Here is a 21,421-nt window from a genome sequence, read left to right as displayed (position 1 = left end):
GGTGACTGAAGTCTTTGCATAAGAAGAGGTTCAAAATTGGGGAATTTAAGTTCAGTTTAATTAGGAGGGGAATTATTATCTGAAACTAGTCAATAGGCCAAAAGATTTTTTAAAAGTGTGAATTCATTCGTATGTTCAAAAGCTCAAAAATAATAATAAATTTCCTTTAAATTCTGGTGAGATATCACTAGAGACCCAAAGGCTGGTGGTTATATTTGAAGTGAGAGAGGATTGGAGGGTGCTGATATTTATTTTTATAGAATAGAGAAGACAGAATGACTCATGAAGATTATATATACTGACAGAGTGTTGCATCACTCTGTCAGAGGGTCTGGAGATGGCAGGACGGAAGCAGGGTGAGGTGGAGAGGTCTTTCCTAGATGCTTCTTGTCCTGAGGCATTGTTTCCATGGGCCACACTCCCTAACACTTGCATTTTCTGTGAAATCGGATTCTTAGAGCATCTCTCCTTAGACATTTTTGGATCTGTGCTTCCAAATTCTTTTTTTTTCAAAATGGTGTTTAAGGTGATCAGACAGATTTCAATAAAAGCTTTTACTTTAAATGAAGGATAAAACAGAGCTTAAATGAATATCGGGTCATTTTTCTTCTTTTTCAAGAAGGAAAAAACCCCCACAATTTTTGTAACATAACTAAAGCAATCTGAAAGCTTTTTTCTTTTGTGTGATAGAATTTAGAGAAAATGCATTGTGCTATTAAGAAAGGGTTCAAAGGAGAGCCTCTGGGGAGGGAAAGCATAGCTTTTTTTCCCATGCATCAGTGATAATTTTAAGTTGTCTTCTTTTGAGTCCCCGCCTGTCCCAGGGTTTTACTTGATAATAGAACTCACTGAGTCAGAACTTGGCAATTTCATCACGAGGCCTGTTCTTATTTACCATCTAAGATGTATAAATCTTATCTCTTATATTGATGTGAAATGTAATAATGGTAATAATGTTGCTAATGACATTTACTTCTTGGCTTGAATACTCTCAAAGTATAGTTCTTGTTCACAGAATTATACTGTGCAGGTGATCACGTGACCCTCACCCTGCAGTCCCTTCAGGTACCCAGGCTAACAGAAGCTCTGCTTTCTTCAATGTGCGGTCCTCAAGGTCACCATAGGGACCATCTTCATTCCAGACAGTCAGGGAGGGAAAGGGTATGGAGTAGCACAGATGGAGGGTTTTATGTACCAAAGACTATTTAATGTAACCCAGATGTGGTTATTATAAAGCTGGTTCTAGGCGGTTTTTCCTCCCTATCTCTCTGTTATTTCCAAAAAGATAGAGTTAGAGGAACCCTGATGCTTAGATGCAATTAGAACACATTTATTGGTAATGGAAAAGAACTTTTGAATTCTAGAAGGTTAGAGATGAAAATGGATATGATTAAAGTTTATAGAATCAATGCAGGCAGAAAGAAGTTGACTAAATCACAGACCACAGAATTAGGATGCTGCCTTTGAATACTGCTCATAAAAAGTTATTCTAGGGCACATAAAGGCAATATAGTACAATTTTAGAATAATTATAAGTGCATTAACTACTATTGATTAGCACTATGTGACAGAGACTTGCATACATGATTTCATTTAATCTTCACAATAACTCTTCAAGAAAGTGTAGTGTGGTGATTAAACGTGTCTGCTCTAGAGCCAAGCTGCCTGGGATTTAATTCTGGTTCTTCCACTTACTAGCTGGAAAATCCTGTACAAGTATTTAACCCTTCCCTGACTCAGTTTTCTCTACTATGAAATGGAGATGATAATGATAACCCGGTTCATGGGGTTAATGTGAGGATTAATGAATTAAAAGTGTAAAACCCTTATAGCTTTCATCATCATTATTATTTACCCATTAGTATATTAGGCTTCTGTATTTCAGAAGGAGGAAGATACTTTCCCAATGTCACAAAGCTAGTCATTGGTAGAGCTGGCTCTTAGAAAGTATGTCTGTTCAAATCAAAACACCCTTCCTTCCCACTGTGGCAGGCCTCGAGTGAGTGATGAACTGCTAAGAGACAGGGCTACATACCACAGTTTTCTAGAGGAAATGGGAATATTTACATTATATTGCAGTTAAAAGTAGGGAAAAACTACTCAGATCTGAGTTGTAAGTTCTAGAGGTGCCTAGCATGGTGGTTGAGAGTTAAGTTCTCAAATCAGAGATCCTAGGTGTCAAATCTGGTTCCAAGTTGGGTAACCTTAAGCAGGTTAATTCACCTCTCCAAGTCTTAATTTTATAATCAATAAAACTGGGGATAATAATATGGTCCACCAGATCAGCTAAGACTAATAGTAAGGCTTAAGCAATAAACACACTTATTGCCTCACTTATCAGGAAGTCTAGAGACTTGCAAAGGGCTAACAATCTCATGAAGGACTAAGTAAGGCTCTTTGCATGTTTCTAGTTGGCTATCCTCTTTACAGGGTAACAGAGAGAGAGAGAGACAGAGAGGGAGAGACAAAGTCAGAGAGAGACAGAGAAAGGAGCAGGCCCTACCTCCCTTAATCCATTGGGCAGATTTGGGTCTCGTAATGACCTCCTAAACCCATCAGAGAGAAGGAGAATGTGATTTCTATAATTGCTTTAGACCAATAGACCAATAGCAGTTCATTTCCTGGGAAGAGGGAGGAGCCACCTTTCCTAAGCACATTGCCAGCTGAACCAAATCAGGGTTTGCTTAACAAGGAAAAAGGTGGTGGGAGGGTGCTGTTGAACAGTAAGTGTTATGTTATGGAGTATCTGGGAAGTGCTTAGCCTAGTGTTCTGGCCTATAGTTAATTCTCAGTAATGGTTAGCTTTGCCAACTCCCTGAGGCTGACATTCCCAAGGGCAATTCTGTGCTCTCACATAAAACAGACCTTTTTATTGTTTTAAAAACAGAACAGAGCACTGAACTTGATGGATCACAGGCCTGGCTCACACAATTTTGGATGTTCTTACAGTCCCTTTGCATGGCAAAAATCCCCACACGTTAAAACTACTTCTGCCTTGTATCTTAACCAGAGGTGTGGAAAATGAGGGAGTTGAACCAAGCTGCCTCAAGCCTCATCTTACATGTTGAAGGGGGTTATCGCACAGCTCTCCTGGCTCAAACTGCATCCTTCTGCTGGCAGAAGGAGTTCCCACAGTCCATGCTTGTCTTGAAGACAAACACTGTTCAGAATTCTACAGCTTTATTCTCCTTACATTCACAGCAACAAACAACAGCTGGGAAGGATCAAGAATACTAGATGAGTGACTCAACCAGCTACTTCCCACAATAATTGTGCATAATAAATGATCCCCCAGTCCCTGGCCAGATCGGTGGATCCAACAATGAGCATATATTGTCATGCTCATAAGTCTGCCGGTTGTCTGGGTTCTGACAGATCTCAGATGGGTTCTGTTGGATTTGCCTCTAGGCTGCAGATCGGGCCTACAGCTTCCCCTTATGGCTCTCTGAGACGTGTTTGTCTCACAGTAATAACCAGAAACCCCAGAAGGCACGTATATTTCCCACCCATCCTCACAAGTATATTTCAAGCCTTTTCTTAGGTCACATCTTCTAACATCTCATTAGCCAATATCAATGGGGTGAATAAATGCACAGGTCACCATAAGGTCACATGGCAAAGTGTGTGGATACAGAGAAGGACAAGGAACAGAGAGAGATGATGCAATCAGCCGCCACGAAGAGTCTCATTCTACCTTCTCATTTAGCCTAGAGCCCATTTCTAATCTTCCAAACTCGTCTTCTAGAGGGCACATCTCTGGTCTATCTTGCCTTCCTACATCATTCTGCTGTTAAGCCTATTTGGCCAATAATCTTTTCAGTACAAAACTGAGGGTGGTGGAGAAATAAAAGAGAGAAGAGAAAAGAACTAGTCTGGTAGGATGAATTATAAGCACAATTGAGAAGGGCAGGAATGCTGGAAGTAGAGTTGTGTTGCTGTTTTCAAGAGAAGCAGTGTGAAAATGTGATGGTGCTTGCTGCACTTAGCAAGCCAAGGCCACTGGATAGAGAGTCTTTGGACAATATACTCAGGTTTTAGTTTAGGGACATGTGATCAAAATGAAACAAGTCAGTCTTTAAAGAGATTCTTTGTGGCAAGTGGCTTCCAAGGACCAGATAAGGCCCCCCAAAAAGAGCCGGAGTCTGGGGTCATGTTCACCAGGTTATCCTTGGTGATTATCATAGTGCCCAGCATACAGCTGCTAATGAACACATATGTTTTGAATGCATTGAAATATTTAACAGCAAATTTCCCCGTCAGATTTTGGGTAATATTTTGACCGAGTTTATAAACATTGGGCCTTGGAAGCCTCTGGGGCAGAGGAAAAAAGACAAACACTTAAGAGAAAAGAATGTTTCTCTCTTTCTTTGTTCATATTCTGTTTCTTTTTTAAAATCAACTTTATTGAGGTACAATTTACTTACAATAAAACATACTCATTTTAGGTATACAGTTCTATAATTTTGACAACTGTGTACACACATGATATGGAACATTTTTGTCTCTCTCAAAAGTTCCCTGGTTCACCTTCCCTGTCAATCCCTGCCACTCCTGGCCACAGGCGACCACTGATCTGCTTTCTGTCAACATAGACTGGTTTACCTGCTGTAGAATTCCTGAGATGGAATCAAACAGTATGTAGTCTATTGTGTCCAGCTTCTTTCACTAAGGCTTAGAGTCTGTGTGATTTATCTGTGTGGTTGTATGCCCATTACTTTTTTATTGCTGAATAGTGTTCCATTGTTTGGCATACCACATTTTGTTTATCCATTTACCTGTTGATGGACATTTGTGGTTTCCAGTTTTGGGATATTATGAAGAAAGCTATGAGCATTACTGAACAAGTCTGTGAGAACATATGTTTTCATTTCTCTTGGGTAAATACCTAGAAGTAGAAGTTCTGGGTTTTATGATAAGTAAATGTTTAACTTCATAAAACACTGTTTTTCCAAGTGGCTTTACCATTTTATACTCTCCAGCAGTGGATGAAATTTCCAGTTGCTCCTCATTTTCTCAACACTGGCATTATCGGTCTTTTAAACTTGATCTATTCTGGTGGGGCTATCTCTTTCTTTGTTTTAAAAGAAATGAGAAATGTTTGTTGAATGAGTACAAACATCCTTACACCTATGTTCCTAAATGAGCAAGTTTCTATCAGTTAGACACCCCTCTCTCTCTCCTCTGTCTCTGTCTGATACACGCGCGCGCGCGCGCACACACACACACACACACACACACACACACACACACGCAGGAGCCTTCTGTCATCGTGGGAAATAAAAGCATTGTTTCTCTTAGAATGGGCTTGCTTTCTCAGAAACACAACTTAATCGAAGAATGCCCAGGCTTCAAGACCAGCGCGCTGCAAATTCTCAGGGCTGGCAAGGTTCCCCAAAGAGCTCTCACTCCATGCCTCTCAAATGTTCTCTACTAATAAATAATAATTGTCTTTTCAAAAAGCTGGTTTGTGGTCAGCGCTGGAGAGCTCCAGCTAGAGGGGAAAGCAGTGGGTCGCTTCTCCGCTCCCTCCGACGGCTCCCTTTTCCCACCCCGTTTGGACCCAAGGACATTTCCAGGCTCGGGCTCACGTTCCCCATCAAACCCCCAGGAACGCCTGGCTCCTGTACACCCCAGCACCCCGCCACCGGGGCACGAGGCATGCTCAGAGGCGCGGCGGCGCAGGCGTTGGCTGCAGTGGAGCCCGGGAGCCGGAAGGTGCCGCTGCGTCCCCGCTTCCCGGCGCCTGACCCAGTGCGCAAAGTTGGGCTGGAAGCCGCCGAGGGAAGGAGGGACTGAGCGAGCGCTGGTGGCGGGGAAGGGGGGCGGGAGGAGGAGGGAGAAGGGGAAGGAGCAGGGCGGGGGGGCGCCGAGCGTGTGTCATTCGCGCTCTCCCTCCATGTCTAGAGGATGTGCTGAATGGTACGCCAGGAGGCGACGGCGGCCGAGGAGCAGTATCCGGCGGCGGCTGGCAGCCCTGCTTGGCGGCTCTTTGCCCTCCGAGGCTCCGCATCCACCGCGGGCGCCCGACCCCGCGTGCCGCCCGATCATGGCCGGGCGCCTCGCCCCCGCGCACCCCGCCTGCTGAGCCGCGCCGGAGGAGGTGCGGAGGCCGGCGCGGGAGCAGAGGCGAGAGCCTCTGGAGCCGGGAAAGGAGCCCGCGCCCTGCGCCCCGTCCCTGCCGCGCTCGCCCGGGCTGCCCGGATCCCCGATGAGCCCTGATGGCCGGGGCTCAGCCCGGAGTACACGCTCTGCAACTCAAGCCCGTGTGCGTGTCCGACAGCCTCAAGAAGGGCACCAAATTCGTCAAGTGGGATGATGTAAGTCGGGGCGGTTGGCGGGGGTGCCGGCGGGGCGCGGGGCAGGCGCGGGCCTCTCGTGGGGGTGGGGCGAGGGGTGCGTTATGCAATGGGCGCACCCGGGCGGGCGCGGGGGCTTCGGAGCGCTCAGGTCGCCGCCGCCCGGGCGGGTGGCCGACAGCGGCGGCTGGGCTCCCGCTCTTGGGTCCTTGGGTTCAGTAGTTGACGTCCTGGCTGGGTCTGGTCAGCGCCCCCTGAGGTCTGAAATCTTTTGGGCCAGTGGAGCCGAAGGGGCCGGCGTTGCCGGTGACGGGTCCTGAGAGTTTGGAAAGTGGGGAGGGTGAAGTTGGGACCCGCAGGAAAGCGCTGCGGTGTGAACAAGTCGCGCCCCTCTCCGCGCGCCGACGCACCCCCTGTTACCTCCTTTGGTCCCTTTCGAGAAGGAACTGCCCGGGAGTCCGAAACTGTTGAATGGTTGCTCAGCGTCTTAGCGCTTTTCTGGGCGCCCACGCGGCAGAGGCAGAGGACACAGCGGTCCAGCCGACAGGTGGTCGGTGATGCCAAACTTTAGCGCCCGGCTCCGCAGAGAAGGGCCCTGAGAAAGGCTGGGGAGGACACACCAGGGGAGGGCTGAAGAGCAGAAGAGGGTAACTGAGGGGTCGATGAGGGCTCGGTGGGCCTGCAGGCCAAGCAGGAGGGCAAGTTTCTGAGAACTGAGCTGGCTGGAGTCTTCAGTTCGAAATAGACTACAGAATAGAATACAAGACATTACCTCAATTTACCTTCATCTTATGCCAGGAGGGGCTGGGCTAAGTCCAGTACTTCACAGGAACCCTGGACCCTAGGACTTCAAGTGAATCCCCCCACCACCCCCACCCCCCCTCGCCACCCCCACCCCTCCTTGCGCATTGCCTTCAGACACTTTAATAATCTTGCTGAATACATGGGGATCTTCGGATATTAGTTTATCAATTTTATGGCCTAGATATCATTCAACAGGTTTGACAAGAACAACCCATGGGAATAAACCTGAGCTGCTGGATCTAAGGAAATTTGGGTCCAAATGACTAAGACATCTCTTAAACAGGAGGAATTATAGGAGAATGAGGCATTCTTCTTGCTGAAAAGATTTTCCACCTAGTAAATTATAGCCTGTTATTCTCCAGGGTATTTTTCTTTAATCTTCTTAAGCCATTTTCCAGTGTCTGAAAACAATTTAAATATTCCAGGTAGAGTATCCAGTTACTTAGCTGAGCAGGTCTGTGTCTATATTTTGTCCATTTGGAAGTGCAAACAGGACTTGGAGGCTGATCCCACAGCTTCCTTGAAAGCTCATACCACTTATTAAATGCTGTAGGCATTCTTTTACTATGGACTTTACACTTTTCTCCTTCTGACCTAGTCTAATGACTGGATGCTTTGTAAATGGATTATTCCAGAATCTAAACAATAAGTTCAGACACAGATGAAATGCTTTGTCTGTCTCAAGGAAAAACAAAGAAAATGCAGTTCAACAACAAGTAAAGCAGTCTTGCCCATCTTGAGATCCTCAGATAGAAAGCTAATATGATGATGGGTTTACTGAGAAAGAGAATGAAGAGCAGAAGGAAGAGAGAGCGAGCGAGCGAGCGAGAGAGAAGGAGACTATGCAGAATAAGAAGGGTATTCCAGGATAAGCTCTGGATTTATTCACAGAGATGATTTGAAACTGCATTTTAAATAATTCTCCAGATGAACCGGTTTGCAAGGCAGAAACAGAGACACAGATGTAGAGAGCAAACGTATGGACACCAAGGGGGGAAAGTGGCGGGGGGTGGTGGTGGTGGGATGAATTGGGAGATTGGGATTGACATATATACACTAATATGTATAAAATAGATAACTAATATAAATAATAATGAATAAAATAAAATTTAAAAAGTGAAGAAAAAATAATTCTCTAGAATGTCTTGTTTGGAAGAAAATATGAGTGTCACTTTGAAAATGAAGTTCTTCTGTGGAAACACTTTTTGATACATCCAGGTAGATGACTTTTATTATGTGCATTTATGTCACATATATTTCTTCCTCACCTACTAATGCCAGGCCCTGGATTAGAGCCTGACGTGATGAAGAAATCAGCAAACCCCCTGCTGTTACCGACCTTACATACTAGGTGGAGGAGCCAGAAAATTATCAAGAACACCAATGATATAGAGATTATGAGGGCTGCAGGGAGAGTGATGGAGAGGCTGCTAGTCAAACGCCACCTGCAGAAGGTGAGAAGGGCTCCCTCTGAGCATTGAACAGTGAGTTTCTGGGGCAGTCCGGTAGGAAGGATATGGGCACTAAGGAGAGGGCCAGGGGAATCTCAGATCTTTCATAGGGGAGAAACCAGACTGCACCTAGGAGTCAGGTTATGTGGAATACAATGGACTATCCTGTAAGTTCCTTGGTTGGCCTTCTTGGTCTCCATGGTGATCTGTGGAGTAAGAGGGACCCAGACCTTCTTTGGATGGTTTTTTCCTCCCCAGGTGTCACCCTTCTACTCTTCCCCGTTCATATTTGTCCTTCTAGTGTCAAGCCAGTTTAGGTTATCTGGCTAATTATATTGCATATTAGTGAGACTGTGTGTTGAAGACACAGAGAGCTAGATCTTGAGTCCAAAGGCGTGGGTGTACCTGCTGATTCTTTTACCAGTGAGCTGTGTGACTTTAGCTTAATCACTTAACCTCTGTGAATCTTTGCTGCCTCTTGCTCAGACTGTGAGAATGCTGCATTTCCTACCTATTTCATCTAAAAGTTGGCAGTAGCTGATAGGTAAAGCAGCCCTTCTCACACTTGAGCGTGCATCAGAAACATCTGGGGGGATTGGTAAGGTTCAGACTGCTGGGGCCCACCCTCAGTTTCTGATTCAGAAGGTCTGAGATGGAGCCTGGGAATTTGCCTTTCTCATAGGGTCTCGGGTAGCACTGATGCTGCCGGTTGGGGAACCACACTTTGAAACCACTGAGATAAGGTTTGTGAAAAAAACTTGGAAAGTATGGTAGAGAGCACAATCTTGCTGGCCTGTGTACATTTTCACTGGTTTGTAAGTTTAATTTTATCTCTGTGTTTGTATTTTGAGAAATTCTTCCAATTATTACCTTTCTACCTACCTAGGAGGTAGAAAAAACTCAGTGACATAATCGTGGACAATCTTTTTAGGTCTTCTGGGATATTTAGGAAGTGTCTCTGATGCCCAGGCTGACTTAACTCACATTCATGCATTTCTTTTGAATTTCTTAGAAGCAATGAAACATTTTCAGCATTTTCATCTGCTTCTAGTGGGAGTGTTAGACAAGGAAAGGAAGGAGAGAAGCTTCTTGAGAGGCTGTCTAGTCTGACTTCCTGCCTCTGAGCAGGGGAGGCTGCTGTGTTTTTCCTTTTCGCTCTGACTTTGGGAAATACCTGCTGCCCACACCCCCGCCCCAAGGGTGTGCCCCATCTGCTAGTGAGGAAAAGTAAATGCTGGAAATAATTTAAAATATCTAAAATATCTGATCTCACTTAAAAATTGTAAACCCTCTTCTCTGATCTTTAAGCCGAAGGATGGGCAAACTCAAAACAGATTTTCAATAGCCCATTAGAAAGCATAATGGTACATTTGAAAATGATGAGTTTGGGGCTATTTAGAATTGTGTAGAGATTCTGTCTTGTTCTTTGAGTGGCTAAAGCACCATAATCACCAGTCCTGTTGTCCTGACCATCATGTAGAATGGGGGATGTCACCCAGAGGGCGCAGTGCCCTGCATAGTCTGTTGGCTACCTACCAATGTCATGGTGAGGCTGTGGATGCTCTAAGGGTGGTAGCCAAAAGCTTGGACATTGGCGTTAACCAATCACAACAGACAGCAGGCGGGCAGTGGAGCTGGAGTGGAGTCCTGGAGACACCCTGTTCCACCAGGGCCAGGCATGAACCATGCTTTTGCCTGATCCTGGGAAGGTCTGCGGGTCCCCAGTGTCTGTGGGAGCATGTGGAAATATTTCCATTTTTGAACAACTAGTAATGGTGTATAGGTATACACAGTCTGAACATCAAGGCCAACCCTTGTCCTCCAGAACTTGGCCAACAGATAAAGGACTGACCTATGGTGGCTATGTGTTTCACCAGTGATATGAAAGGATGCATCTTGCTTTTATTGTGCGTTTGTATCTTTGCTTTCATTTTGCATTTGTATACGATCAGTCTCTGGTAGTAGGAGGTGGGTGTACAGAACTGGGGTGTTTGAGAGTGAGCTAACTTTCTCCATCTCAGCTAGGGAGCTTGGGAGATTGTGAGCCTGGCCTCTCTCGTTTCTCTGTGTTGGACAAGATGTGGAGGGAAAGACGAAGGTTTCCCAAACCCTGATTTGCCTCAAACTCCTCATTTTCAAATGTACCATTATGCTTTCTAATGGGCTGTTGAGAATCTGTTTTCTGAGTTTGCCCATCCTTCCTCTTAAAGATCTGTGTCTTTGTTCTACAACCTCTGGGGCATGGAGGGCTTCTCATTTGATTGTTTTCTTTTTCTCCACTCTCACCCTCCAAATTCAGAGCTCACTGTGGGTGAATTGCTTAATGCATCTCAACCTGTTTCCTCATGTGTAATGTAAGGATTGTAGTATCTCCTACTGCACAGAACCACTGTTACCATTAAAGGAGCGAAGGCACATGCATTGCTCTGTGTGGCGCCTGGCATACAACACTCAATAAAATAAGTTGTTAAAAGTGATGGTCCCCCAATAATTAGAGGGCCATGAACTTTATCAAGGTGGTCAGTTTGTGTTGGATGACTCTTTTATTCTATAGGTGGGAAGATCCGGACCTTCCTTCCATTCCCTTTAAAGTGTGTTTTGATTTTCATATTTTATGATTTGAAAGGGAAAAAAAAGTTTTTTTACCCTTTTAAAAAATATAGGTATTTCAGAGAAAATGAATCTATGTAAAAAATGGAGAACTCTTTCTCTTTAAAGGAAGTCAGTTTCCAAAGCATCCAAAAGTTTTACTTCTACTTAAAAACCTTAGAGTACACACAACACACACACACACGCACACACACACACACACACACACACACACACACACACACACACAGAGTAAGTGCACAGGTATGATGCCCAGAAGGAAGAGGAAACAGTTAAAAAAAATTCTTGTAATTTAGCAAGAAAAAATTATATATAGATAGATATATGTAAGTCTCACATCATACATCATGTCTCAGAAGCATAATCTTACATTCAAAGGTCATAATTGCTAGACTGGCTAAGTTGTTTGAGAAGAAGGCTGAGGAAGCTTGGAGGTTTGGATGTGCTGAGCGCCCTGTGGATTTGAACAAGTAACTCCCTCACCCCTCTCCACCACTCTGCCCTCCCCACCAAAAAACCCACAGCTAAAACAGGTAATAATAATAAAAAATCATGTTAGTATATTGCACATTTCCCAGAATCCTACACAAAAGCTCAGTTAGAACTTTTGCATTATGTAGAATCTGTAGTTGCGGTTTCCAAAATGATGACAAGGTGACACTGACAAGATTAATGAGGGAGCAGAGGAGAAGGGTTTACAAGGTGGGCAGTCAGCAGCGTTCACTTTGGACAGGTTATAGGGGAAAGAGGGAAGAAACAGCCCTGGTTGGTAGGTGGTGGATCCAAACGCAGCCCCCAGAAGGGCTGGCAGGTGCCCTCTAAAATACTACTTAAATATGTCCAGATGTGTCCCTTTTTCATGTCCAAAGAGCTTTTGTGAATTTCTTATTGACAGTGATTACTGTAATCTAAGTGTAAGAATATCACTTTTCCAAAGTAAGTCAATAAAGTTATTTTAAGCTTTTGATCAGAGTGTAACGTTCATGAAGTAAAACACGCAAATCTCGGGTCCAGCTGGGTCAGTTTTCACAAAATGAACACTCACGTGATCAGCACCAGATGGAGAAACAGCATCGCCCGCCCACCAAGCCCCTGAATGCTCCCTTCTGGCCCCAACGCCCGCTCTCCTGACTTGCAGCTCTGTAGGTTGGCTTTGCCTGTCTTGGATCTAAGAAAGCTATTTTCTTCTTATTTTCAACGAAAACAAAAGCCTAAAGCATTTTTATTATTGCTTTAGGACCCTCTTCAACAGTAACAAAAATGACTTATCCTGGGTTTAGATGGACCTTGATTAGGTCCTTATCTAGCCTAAGGTAAGGCCTGGGAAGTGAAGCAGGTGTAGTAAATGCCCCAAACGAGAAAGCAGTTGAACAAAACGGTAATAATTGAGCAAGGAAATGTAGTGCCTACAGGCTGTTATTGGCATAGCAGAGCAGACTAGTAGAGTGCTGTTTCTGGAATATAATTTTCTGTAGTAGTTTTTCTCTCACATCTTGCCTGACTTTGATATTCCCACCTATGGTGCAGTAGGATAATTTACTCTGGCTATTAGCATATCTCTAATCCTTCCCAGGAAAGTTTAGCATATCAGTAAATAGCTTCAAATGATATTTACGTGCAATGACTATTTAAAAGGGACAGGAACATTTTGCTTTTTTACATTGAACTTGTTAAACTGTAGTTAAATGTTTCTTTATCAGGATTGTTTCACATTATCATGAACAAGGAGTGCCGGCAGAAAACGGAATGAGATTGATTGTGAATTGCCGACTAATGCTGTGGGTCTTCACCTAAATGACAAATATTTTGTAACTGAAGACCTTAGTTTTCCTGTTACTGGAGCTAATGTGAGGTTCAAGCAGCCTTTTCAGACTGTATCATAAATTCCATCTGCCCAGAAAGATTTCATAATGCTCCCCTTCCCCCATCTATTCCATGTCCCATTCCATGTCCCATCCCACGGTCAGTGCCAGTGCCCCTGTATATCAGTAAGGAAAGGAACTAGGACATATTTCTGAGATTTACTTGAGATTTTAAAGAAGCTATCGATTTCTGTTAAAAACTAAATGAAATAGCGTATAAAGAAGGCTAGATTCTTGAAGAGTTCTTTGGCTTCCCCTTTGATCTCTTTGTGCTCTGATTTTATTATTTTCTTCATATGTTAATTTTCAATTTGGGGAAATTTTTATTTTAATTTTATTCTAAAAAATGCTTAGGTATATGCTTAGATATAATTGATGTTGACGAAATCTGTATACATTTATCAAGAAACTAAATTATTGTCAGTGGAGAAACATTATTCTATAAAATAAGAAAAAATATTTAGTGTTAAAAGAGAATTAAAAGCATCCTACATATGGTTTTCATTTCAAGGACTTTTTTAGTTCACAGTACTTGCTCACTGTTTTGTTTCTTTTCATCACAATGAAGTTTTATGAACAAGTTTAAGGAAAATGAATTAGTTAACAAAGCACTTTTACCTGAACTAGTCATTGTGGATCTTAATATATAACATTGATACATAGGAGATTAAGAAGTTATTTTGCTGTTAAAAAATCAAACTTTCATTGGAACTTGTTTATGTAGTGGGTAAGGGAAAGTTAATTTGATTCATTTTATAGGAGAGGCCATATAAGCTGAAAAAGGAAGACCCCAGAGCAAGTCAGCAAGTGGTCCCGTAGATTAAAAAAAAATGAAGGATACTGACAGGGATGCTTTCTCAGGTTTGCTGTTTGGTTGAATCTCACTTAGTCTCCATCCTCAGCGTCTAATATTCTGGCTGTAAATTCATTCCACCAGTATGAGATGCACTTATATGATATGAGAAGGAGGCCACTTCTCTGCATTCTTTGGTTTGTCTCTACAGATGTGTGGGATGTTGAAGGACGAAGTATGATCTTCTTTAGTCGTTCTTCTGTGTTTGGTTATAAAGAGGCAGTGGCGACAGTGGCTGCTCCCTGTCTCAGATTACTCTTCCTTTGTCTTTAGCCAAGCTGGCGTGTGTTTGACCCTAGCAGTTCCTCGTTGATTTCTCTCTCACCTTTCTGAATGTGGTGGAGGCAACAGCTGTTCTCAAGGGTCAGTGTATCATGTTCTGCGGTCATTCACAGAGGCTCAACCTGAAGCCTATGTCTCCAGTCCTTCTAGTGATACTGTCAAGTACCTGTAATTAAACTCCTTTATGTTCAAAGTTTCCAGAGAGGTTTTTGTTTTCTTCATTAACCCCTACCCAATACGGCCTTTTATGGTTCTAGGATTCCATGAATTTCAGTTTTAATGTGCAATAACCACCCACACAGCCTATGTAATTTTCTCCTTCAATATTACAGTTGAGTAAAATGGAGTTTTGCTATAATGCTGCCTCTCAAGTTCAATACTGAGAGTGAGTCCTAATAACAGGCCCTGATATTTATAAACCACTCTTATTTATTTACAGTCATGCCCCTTCAGTCTTCAAGACCACCTCGAGTGGTAGGAAAAGGCCAGATGTTATTATTCCCATCTTACATAGAAGCACACTGGGGCTTGTGTGTGGTGAGTTGCCCAAGGCACACAACTAGAGCCAAAGTCAGGTTTAAAGCTAGGTCTTCTGGTTAAATTCAGGACCTTTTCCAGTCTACCATGATATCCCCAAACAAACAAAAGGTTTGGTAACAAAAGGCTTTTAATCGAATCCAAATGATTACCAGTTGAAAGAGATTCATTGACTTTTCCAAAGAATCCCCCTGATTTTAGGATTCGTACAAATGAGGCTTAGAACCCTACAGATGCCTTCCTCTTTGCTAGTGTCTTCAGAAACAGCTATTTTTATGATGTGTATACAAAGCCCATTTCTGTTCCACAATGTAGGATGTAGGAACATAGGAAAACTTAATTTCTGCTTTGAGGCACAAAGACCAGGGCACAGTCTAGTCTACCAATGTTCTACATCAGTCAGTCAGTGTAAAACATGCTCACGGAAAGATATTCAGGAATGGTGTTAAAACAAAGGTCATTTTTTTCATTACCTAATAAGTGGCACTTTTGTATCTGGCAAGACTCATTACATGTGCTTTTCCATCTTTTTCTCTTCCAAACATACTTGCAAATGTTGTCTTTTGCTGGATGCCCATTAAGACTGGTCCCATGGCTTCCTATGGGAAATCTTTGATGTTGGAAGATGAAAGATAAAGTGGGCATGAAGGAAGTGTAGAGGATGCCACTTGCACCCAAACGTGAGGCAGAATGGCTTGGAATTCAAGGTGCTGTCAATTGAGAGCCCAGATGTAGATTGCCAGTGCAGGAGGGTGCATGCAAGGAGGTGGTTATGCTTCGTCTATACAACAACTGGACCAGGGCTCCTCAAAGACGGTAGCTTTGTGTTATTTATCTTCTTCCCTAGGGCAAAGCATAGGCCTGGCACTGAGTTGGTGCTCAGGGAATCTTTGTGGAATGAAGGAATGATCTGGTGTGTTTCTGGGTCACAGTGTGTTCATGGGAAGGGGGAGTGTGCAGTCATGAGGGAGGGTGGTCATGCTCCCAAGACACCTGCATGACACACTGTGTGTGGCATTGGTTAGAAAGCCCTGCCCTCCATCCTTCCATTCCATCTGACATCTCCCAGAGTCTGAGGGACCCTGCGACCTTCTTAACTTTGGTTTCTCCATGTGAGTTCAAGAAGCAAACTATTTATTGTCAATACAGAGCTGATTGCTGTCATTAGCACGGATTTCCCGTAAGTGCTAAATATGGCTTAAGGTTGAGTGTATAATCAATTGTGATTCGATATTGGTTGAAAATTGTGATGCTTAATGTATTTACATCTCTTATTCTGAATGTTACAAGTGACTTCTGTTTTCTGGAAAAGATACACATATACCGAGATTTTGCAAGGAAAATTGCCCTTAAAGAAATTCAGAAGTGTTGGGAATGACAGAGCAAAAGACTGATGGGTGTGAAAACATCCTCTCTATCTGGATAATGATTCACAAGGAGAAAAAGGGATACGTGAGCTTTATTGCCAAAATGAGAAAAATATTAAAGACATATAGTTTAAAAAATATTATTTATAATAAAAATTCTGCCTACACTATTTCTTCTGTATAGAGGGAATGGAAGTTACTGGGACAATATTATTGACATCCTCCCTTCCCCGCTCCTATTTCAATATACTTGGGCCACCTCTATGGTCCCACCTTCCCTCCTGTCCCTGGGAAAGCTCTATGTCCTGGAGCCCATGCCTCCTGGTTTGTTTGGATTCTGGATTCATAATTATCCTCCCCTTTGACAGTATCTGTGAAAGATTCCCTTATGTTGAGGCTCTTCTAAGAACATAGAAATATGCTTTTTAGTCATACAAATGCCAACATAGAATCCAGCACAATGTCGCCCACCCCACCTTCCTCCTACAGTTACTGCCGTCTTTTCCTCATCCTTCCCTCCACAAGGAACATGCAGCTTCTACCCACCTTCTCCTCTCCTAACATCCCACTCACTCCTTCTCTGCCCTCCAAAGCCTTATTCTGCCTTTGCCATTGCTTTGAAATTTCTCTTGCCACAGCTTCTGGCAACCTGTTGGGTGCCAGCCCAATTGATATTTTTCAGAATCTACCTTGATTCTTTTTCTGCAGTTTCCTTCCATCTACCCATTCAGTGTTCATACTTTAAATTTGTATTGATGCCTCTTATAAGCTGGACATTTTGCTAGTGTTGTGGATTTACAATGGTAAGTGATTTGGTTCCTGCCCTCACGGAGTTGGTGCTCTGCTGGGGGAGATAGATACTCAACAAAGAGAGGTAAATGATGTTACTATAAATGTGTTAAGTACTATGGAAAAAAGTACAAGTGAGTATAAGAAGTTTGGAAGGTTTTCATGGAGAAATTCTGTTTAAGGAAAGACCTGAGTTATAAGTAGAACTTAAGCCAACATGAGGATGGGGAGTGTATTAGGTCAAATGTACAGGACATGTGGGCATCCCAAGGAGGGAAGGCATATGGGACTTTGAAGGACAGGGAAGAATAAGCAAATGGAGCACTTGGTGGCTCAGATAATGAGGCGGGATGGCAAGGGGTACATATATGCTACTTAGGCCACTGCAAAATTTTATCATGAAGTCAGTAGGAAGCCATTAAAGCTGTGTTTCTGAACCTCCGTACTATGGACATTTGGGGCCAGACAATTCTTTGTTATGGGGTTTGGCCGGTGCATTGCAGAATGTTTAGCAGCATCCCTGACTATCTACTAGATTCCAGTAACAAAATCCCCAGTGTAACAACCAAAATTGTTTCTGGACATTGCCAACATTTCCCTGGGGTGAAAAACTGACCCTGGTCCAGAACCACTGATTAAAATGTAAACCACTGATTTAAATCTTAACTGATTTTAGAAAGTACTGGGCCCCTGTGTGCGCACGTGTGCGCGCACACACACGGCCAGTAGGGACATGAAAAGATGTTCAACAACATTAGTCATTAGTCATCAGGGAAATGTATATTAAAACCACAGCCCACCAGACCTATAGCTTCCTGAAATGATTGGTTTACTCATCTGATGCCCCCACTAGACATTGAGCACCTTGTATGATGGGGGATCTGGACTTTCATTTGAATCCCTAGTATAGGCCTGCAGTATCTTGCATGGTATTTGAAGGAGCATGCTTCCAACTTTTTGCTGTATTTTGTTAAAAGAGATTTGTATACCTGTCAGTAAAAGGCAACTTTTTAATGGTACTTCTCTCCACTGTTTTGCATCCTCCACCCTGGACCTTCTTCCCTCCTCTACTTTCCTTTCCTCGGGGAAATTTCAGACTGGACAGGCCCCGGGAAGAAAATCCTCTTCCATGCTGATGCACATAGAACATTTACTTCACTGATCTTAATCTCACAATCCATCATCCAAGACTGCCTTTAGTGTGTGTGTGTGTGTGTGTGTGTGTGTGTGTGTGTGTGTGTGTGTGTTCATAGTCAGGGCTGCATCGCTGACGTTTGTTGGGCATCACATCTGATTTTCTGTGACACTTGGAATTTTTTTCCTTACATAGCTGTTTGTGTATGTGTTTGCCGTCTTTGGCTCTGCTGCTTTCTGAGGCAAGTCTTGGGCAATCCCTGTGGAGCATGGCTGTTTTTTTTCCCTTGTTGACTCTGTAACATTGATTAGTTGAGAAGTGCACATCTCTAGCCATGTGTGTTTTCTGTTTAACAACATGAGGACACGAAATCACTGTGGAGTCAGGATTGTGGTCAATCTAGGCCAGTAGACTTTCTGACAGTGGCACCAACGTGTGGGCTGTGGGTCTGTGGGTCTGTGAGCCGGTCCTCGACATTAGCCTTAATGGGTTATAGCTTGTATCAGTTTTATAGGGTGTCCATAACAAAGTAGCACAGACTGAGAGTCTTAAACAACAAAAATGTGTTTTCTCACAGTTTTGGAGGCCGCAGGTCTGAGATCAAGGTGTTAGTGGAGTTGGTTCCTTCTGAAGACCCTGATCTGTTCCAGGCCTCTCTCCAGAGCTTGTAGGTGGCTTGCCTCCCTGTGTTGTCACATCATCTTCCTTCTGTATGTGTCTGTGTCCAGATTTCTTCTTTTTATAAGGACACCAATCCTATTGAATTAGGGCCCACCCTTAATGACCTCCTTTTAATTTAATCGCCTATGTAAAGATTGTTAACCATATAGGGTTGCACTTTGAAGCACTGGGTGGGACTTGAACATACGGATTTTGGGGTGGGGCACAATTTAGCTCATTACTAACCTGAACCCGGTAAAGTAGAACTCAGAGGGCAGCAACGTATTGGCTCTGTTCAGATACTTGAAGAATTGACACTTAGAGAAGCAACTAGATTTATTTTGTATAATTGGGTTGGCTAAAATGTTCATTTGGAAAAACCCAAATGAACATTTTGGCCAACCCAATAATTAGGTGTTAAAAATAAATGGTAGCTGCATATATGGAAAAAAATCCCCAGACTTTCTAGCTGGCATTATCTGACCAAGTTTGCTTTGTGAAAAAGATTTCCCTGTTAAGGAGAAAACTTATTTTCTCATGAAGATTTAGAGCTCCATTGCCCAGTAGAAATATAAAATGAGCCACACTGGAAATTTTAAATTTTTTAGTAGCCACATTAATAAAGTAAAAAAAAAAAAAAACACAGGTGGAATTAATTTTTTTTTTTTTGTGATACGCGGGCCTCTCACTGTTGTGGCCTCTCCCGTTGCGGAGCACAGGCTCCGGACGCGCAGGCTCAGCGGCCATGGCTCACGGGCCCAGCCGCTCCGCGGCACGTGAGATCTTCCCGGACCAGGGCACGAACCCGTGTTCCCTGCATCGACAGGCGGACTCTCAACCACTGCACCACCAGGGAAGCCCCTGGAATTAATTTTAACAATATAGTTTGTTTAACCCGATATATTTATTTACATATATAATTAATATAAACAATTATTCATGAACTACTTTACATTCTTGTTTTCATTGTCAGTCTTTCAAATCTTATAGCACATCTTAGCCAACTCGCCGCATTTCAAGCGCTCCGTGGTCTCGGGTGAGCCCATATTCAACAGTGCAGGTGGACAGCGTTGCCATCTCAGTTGGGGCCAGATCATCTCCAAACAAATGAAAAATGGTTCTTGAGGGACAAAAAGTCTTCTTATTCTTTACTTTTTATTTTATATAAAGCACAGAATACATACAGCATATAAATAGATATACAGAATATCTGTGATATTAACATTTCATGGAAGATGATTAGGAAAACAAATGTCGAAAAAAACCCTAATTTAGCAGATCAGTAATGAAACTGCTGAGTGACCTTGGTGTAGAGTCTGTCCTAGAGGCTTAATTCCAATGCTTCCCTTACTAGCTTAGCTAGGTTTCCTTGGACCTAGTTATTTAAGCTAAGCCTTAGTCTATTTATATGTAAAATCGGGATAAGTGTCTACCTCTTAAAATATTATAAATATCAAAGGAGAAATTCCATTTCGAGTTCATATTGCAGTGATTGGCTCAGACCAAACATTTAGGATGTGTCTATTATTATTTGGTCAGGGAGTTTTGTAAAGAATATTCTGGTATTGGGAGGGAGTTTGGACTGTTTTGTCATTTCCTCCCAGTTTCTTTAGGACATTTTGTTTATTTATTTATTATTAAAGTATAGTTGCCTTATTATTATTAGTTTTGGGTGTACAGCATATTGATTCAATATTTTTATAGGTTATACTCCAGGGTATATAATTTGTTTTATAGTGATTCATTTATTTTCACAATTCGTCTTTTTTTTGAGATGTAATTATCATATAACATTGCATTAGTATATGTTATTGATTTATATCAGCACATTGATGCACAAATCATAATAAAGAAGTTATAGGACTTTGTAATTTTAATATTGATTGCAGTGACTCTTTCTTACTGAAATATCTCTCATTCTTTTGGATGTTGAGGTTTTAAGAAGTCCCTTTACTTTGTTCCTTGACTGTCCTTTATTTAACCTAAAATCTTTTTGGAGATTCATGTAAATTGTAGAACAGCAGCTTCTTATATCATTATACTAGTCTTCATTTTTGATAAGATGGGATGAGAGTAAAATGGTTTCTGTCAATGAAAGAGGGGTAAATAGAGATTTACTGTACATTATCCACAATTACTAACTTAAGACAGGTATGTTTATTAGTGTTCTTCTTTTCAAGGTAGATGTTTATTGGAAAAAATACCTTATAACTTTAAATAAGCAAATTAAAGTTGAATTCCTAGTTAGAAGCCATGTACTTAGAAGACACAGGGATGTCTACATTTCAAGCTCACTGGTGCTCCTGGGCATTTACATCATTGTATTCCTGATTCAAAGCCTCACCCATTGTAGGCCTGTGTCAGTGGATCTGAGTCTGGTTCCTGGACCAGTAGCAGCAGCATCACTGAAAATTAAGTAGAAATGCAGATTCTCAGACTCTATTCCAGATCTCCTAAGTGAGAAGCTCCAGAGAAAGGGCTCAGTAGTCTGCATTTTAAGCAGTACTCCTTGTAAATCTGATGCACCCAAAAGTTTGAAAACCACCTTCTTATGGAATACACATCTTACGGATATTGATGGAGGGAGAAAGAATAAAACATAGACCATCTAAGAGTTACCTCCATTATTCTGCAGTAAAATGCTGCAGTTGCCTTGGAAATGAAGGATGGCTGTATATTTCAAACTTCAAACTACAGCATATATTCTGACAATAAAGAATACTTGAGATCTGGTTTGAGCAGGGGGAGAATATAGGCACTTGCAGCTATGTGAGA

The 21,421-nt window shown here is 42.6% G+C and overlaps 1 protein-coding gene across 2 annotated transcripts in view; it reads left to right on the top strand.

The window, feature by feature from the left end:
* The first annotated feature begins 5,918 nt into the window (after window positions 1–5,918).
* Window positions 5,919–21,421, top strand: part of PLCB1 (phospholipase C beta 1) — a 690,893-nt gene continuing 675,390 nt past the window's right edge. For both annotated transcript variants that reach the window (XM_082857476.1, XM_082857478.1), the window contains exon 1: window positions 5,919–6,317. In XM_082857476.1, the coding sequence (XP_082713602.1) occupies window positions 6,219–6,317 (99 nt within the window). In that variant the 5' untranslated portion in view covers window positions 5,919–6,218. The remainder of the gene's footprint in view (window positions 6,318–21,421) is intronic.

This window comes from Leucopleurus acutus, assembly GCF_964270905.1.
Source record: "Leucopleurus acutus genome assembly, chromosome: 16".
Classification (NCBI taxonomy): domain Eukaryota; kingdom Metazoa; phylum Chordata; class Mammalia; order Artiodactyla; family Delphinidae; genus Leucopleurus; species Leucopleurus acutus.
This window is presented reverse-complemented; position numbering and strand designations above follow the sequence as displayed.